Source organism: Lolium rigidum, chromosome 5 (assembly GCF_022539505.1).
Source record: "Lolium rigidum isolate FL_2022 chromosome 5, APGP_CSIRO_Lrig_0.1, whole genome shotgun sequence".
In the NCBI taxonomy this organism is placed as follows: Eukaryota; Viridiplantae; Streptophyta; class Magnoliopsida; order Poales; family Poaceae; genus Lolium; species Lolium rigidum.
The window spans coordinates 78,462,618-78,466,957 of record NC_061512.1 but is presented as its reverse complement, the minus strand read 5'-3'; the positions used below and the strand labels follow the sequence as shown (position 1 = coordinate 78,466,957).

At 50.6% G+C, this 4,340-nt stretch overlaps 1 protein-coding gene across 1 annotated transcript; it reads left to right on the top strand.

The window, feature by feature from the left end:
* Positions 1–742: 742 nt before the first annotated feature.
* Positions 743–1,621, top strand: LOC124656136 (putative protein phosphatase 2C 24). Its single transcript, XM_047194935.1, has one exon. The coding sequence runs from the start codon at positions 743–745 to the stop codon at positions 1,619–1,621; it is 879 nt and encodes a 292-aa protein (XP_047050891.1).
* The last annotated feature ends 2,719 nt before the right edge of the window (positions 1,622–4,340 follow it).

Sequence of the window (4,340 nt, the reverse complement as noted above, 5' to 3'; positions counted from 1 at the left end):
CGCCTTTCTCCTCCTTGGACAACACCTTCTTTACCGCCTTCGGCTTAGCTTCCCCACCGCTGGTGGTGGCACGCTTTGCTTCGGCCGGAGATGCAGCCTCCATTGGGGCTATGGTGGTGGCTATGGGGGAGGCCGGGGCGGCTATGAGGGTTCCCTCGGAATCCATGGTGGCTGCGGTGACGAGGACGTCCATCGCTATGGCCTGGACTGTTGGCGCCGGTCTACTTAGATTTTTCGCGCTGGGAATGGCCACTGGCGGGAATGTTATCGGCGTCCGCAGGTCCTACGTAAATTTCGGCGGTCACTCGGCGCGTCCGCGCAGCGTTCGCCGAGACGCAAACTCGATGCATATTTGAACAAGGTTTGCATCATCGCGAAAAGACCGGATACTATGCGTCGGGCCGCTCGGCCTGGTCTGAGACGCATTTTTATCCGCGTGGACGCAAAGGGTCGGTCGGCGTGCCCCGTGCACGGAACATTTGTATCGTTAGATTAATTATTTATTTCACGCTTTGAACAAGGTTTCATTATGTTTGGTCAAGCAGCCACACTTGTCGTCAGTCCGTCTTCGATTCACAAATGAAGTCGGTCCGGTCCGACTCCGAGTTCAGAAATAAGTCCTCTACGCTGACGAACTCATATGCCAACAGCCTATGTATAACATATGGCGCGCACGCATCCGTACTAGTACGAGAAGTCGAGAGACTAGGCCGATCGAATCAGTTAAGCTAGACGTCCAATAATGGAGATCGACATGCAAACCCCAGACGCCCTCATGGGGTTGGCGTTTGGCATACCCACGTCCGCCAACGACGACGTCGGGTGGGAGAACGGCCACCGCTGGGACCCCATGGATTGCGACGTGGAGGCGCCGTCGCCCGCGCGGACGGCACTGAGGATGGAGTGCGACTTCTCCTACCTGCCGGACCACGACGAAGACGCCCACTTCTGCCACGCCAGGGCCGGCGTCGTCGGCGTCGCGGACGGGGTCGGGGGATGCCGAGGCGACGGCGTGGACGCCGCCGAGTTCTCGCGCGGGCTCATGGCCAACGCCTACAACGCGGTGGCTGCAGCGTCCTCCTCCGGCATCTGCCCTTACACGCTGCTGGAGATGGCGTACCAGAAGACGGTCGCGTCGACGCGCACGCCGGCGGCGTCCACCGCGCTAGTCCTGTCGCTGGCCGGCCGCGCCCTCAGGTGGGCCTACGTCGGCGACAGCACGTTCGCCGTGTTCCGCGGCGGCAGGCTCCTGCTCCGCGCGCTCCCGCAGCAGCACTACTTCAACTGCCCGTTCCAGCTCAGAGCGGTCGGCGGCGACAGGGTGCAGGACGCGGCGTTGGGCGAGTTCCCAGTGAAGGAAGGCGACGTTGTGGTGGCCGGGACGGACGGCCTCTTCGACAACGTGTTCGACGCGAAGCTCGAGGGGATAGTGCAGATGTGCACGGCTTTGAGTTTCACGCCAGGCAAGATGGCTCAAGCGATAGGAAGACTTGCCTACGACATGGCTATGAGCAGTAGGGAGTCGCCCTTCAGTGCCGCCAGCCGGGAACAACAAGGTACCAACTTCACCGGTGGCAAAATGAACGACATTACTGTCATCGTCGCATTCATTGTATCGTAGCCTCCTAGCAGGTTCCATGTAATTGATCTTTTTTTCGATAGAGATGTAATTGATCTTACCACGATGATATGATGTTTTTAGGAGAACATACAACTGGCTAAGTAGACGGCTCATATATCGAATTTCTCTCAAATTCAATTGAATCTACAGAACTATGATATTTTTTGCCTAACATGGGAGGCTACCTACAATTTATAGTTTTAAAAACCGGACCGGTGAGTGAACCGGTCAAGCTGTTGGTTCGCGGTTTGCTGGTCCAACCGTCGGTTCATTTGGTTCGATGGCGACAAAAAACGGTATGATTTCTTAAATTTTAATGTAACTAGGACAATGCCCGCGCGTTGCTGCGGAAGAGTAAAATATTCTATTTTAAAATAAAATATGTTCTTGCCTCACAAGCTATCTACCACCTTAGCTCATCATAACACCGTCTATCTTAAACAACATGAACAAGATTGAGAGAGCATTCCTTTGGTCAGTGACTAACAAGTTCACGGAGACCAATGCAAAGTAAATTGGGAGATGGTTTGCTGCCCAAAGGAGCTCGGGGGCTCGAGGTCCTATGCATTGAGAAATTTTTTAAGGTCCCTAAGATTGCGATGGCTTTGGCTAGAGTGGATGGATCCGACCAAAATTTCGATTGATTTAGAAAATCCTTGCACAGAGGCATACCTTCAAGATTTCCACCTAAAATGAAGCTTTGGATGATACTATATCTTGGATGCTCACAGAAGATGGCCAATACTCGGCGGCCTCGGCATACAAAGCTCAATTCCATGGGTCTATCAACACCGACATGAAAAGATGGTGTGGCAAGTTCGGGCGCCTCCGAAAGTAAAGTTTTTCGCGTGGCTTGCGCTACAAAATAAGCTTTGGACGGTGGACCAGTTGCAAAGGCGTGGATGACCAAACTGTGTCATTTGCCCGCTTTGCAATAGAACCGCGTAATTGATTGACCACCTTCTTGTTCATTGCCGGTACACACAAAAGATTTGGGGCCTACATCAATGACCAACTAAGACGCTAAAAGAATGGTGGCTTCTCATGAGAGGGCCCTCTTCCACAAACCATAAAGCCATTGCCTCCATCGTCCTACTCACTTCGTGGGAAATTTGGAATGAAAGAAATGCTAGAGTTTTTTGAAATAAGCAAATGCCAACGTCGGTGATCCTTTCAAACATTAAGGAGTTGTCGCTTTTGGTAGCCGTGGGTGCCAAACATGTGACTATTTTGATGCTTGGAGGGTAATCCGGTTGTAATACCTTGTTTTATTTTCTTGTAAAACTATTTTATAATTAATAGAACGAGGCAAAGCTTTTGCCTACGTTTCAATTTTTTTTTGCTTTAGTAGTAGAATAAACTAAATTTCAATAGTTTTGATTTTTTTTTTTTAAGTTTATGAGATGACTACGAACAAGAACAAAGAATGCATATATACACCTAAAGATACAAGACGGATAGGTGAGATGGTCATCAAATAAGAATGCATAGATACACATGAAAATGTTATTTTGTGTATCAACTGGCGTTGACTCAAAAGGACCACAGATCATCAAATACCAGTGCAACCAAAATCAGCTTTATCTTTGTGCAGCTCACTGGACAGAATCACAGAATTAAATCCCTCACGTGCATCAGCAGCAGCGCTGAATGAAATAGTCGACGTTTGGAGACACATCTCCCACCCTGCCAAAACACGATCCGATCCCTCCCCACAGGGGCAGAGCCCCCTTTGACGTTCTTGCGAGTAGGCCCCTGCGCCGCCTCTCGTAAACACGATCCCATCCCTCCCAGCTCCCGATCTCATGAGCGAGGCGGAGACACGCCCCGATGCGAGCTCCTCGTCCTCGAGAGGCTTCTCTCTTCTGCGCCCGAGAGATCCGTGGGGTGCGGCATCTTCCCTCGAGGTCAGGCCATGCCCAGCTTCGTCCCGGCACCCGGGGCCCTATTCGTCGCCGCCGACCGGCGTCATCCTCTCCTCCCACTTCGTCCTTGCACCTGTGAATCTCGTGCCCGCCGGCTGCGATTCCGTCGTGTACTCTTTTCTCTTTCGTCACTGGTTTTTCATCTTTTGCCCTCAGATTCGTTTGGTCCGGCCGTCTAGCGTCATGGCAGTGCAGCGTGAAATTCCTTTTTCTTTCCTTCCTGATAATTTTGGGTCTTTTGCCAAAGAATGGTATTGCTGCTTGTTATTTCCCAAGAACGGCTTGTTGATAGTTCAGAACACTATGTATATAAACCGGTGAAAATCGATATAAGACATCGAGGTGGGACTATAGAAGATAGAAAGGGCAGATGGAACTTGCGAGTTTGGCTGATTCTAGCAAACTCGCGGCCCAGCGCTACACGGCCCATATGGAGGGGTCCTCACGCGCGGGGAGGAGCCGATGGGGAATCGAGGCTGGACGAAATAGCAGGAGCGAACCGGTACAATGGCATAATGCAGTATTATGTACTTTGGTGGGAGGGCAAAACGGTCCAAAGAAAAAGCGTTGACGAAACTTTTGGCAGAAACCTTAGCTCCTTTATTATTAGGTATAGATTTCAGAAAAAAATAATCTAAAATCAACTATATAGTATCGAAATCAGCTGCATAACAGAAAGTATACTCCAGCGTAGCTGGTGTTGGGCCTGAACTGGACCTAGGATTACTTCCGGGCAGGTGGGAAGTTCAATTCCTTCTTATTGCATTTTATTTTCCTATTTTTACTGGTTTTTT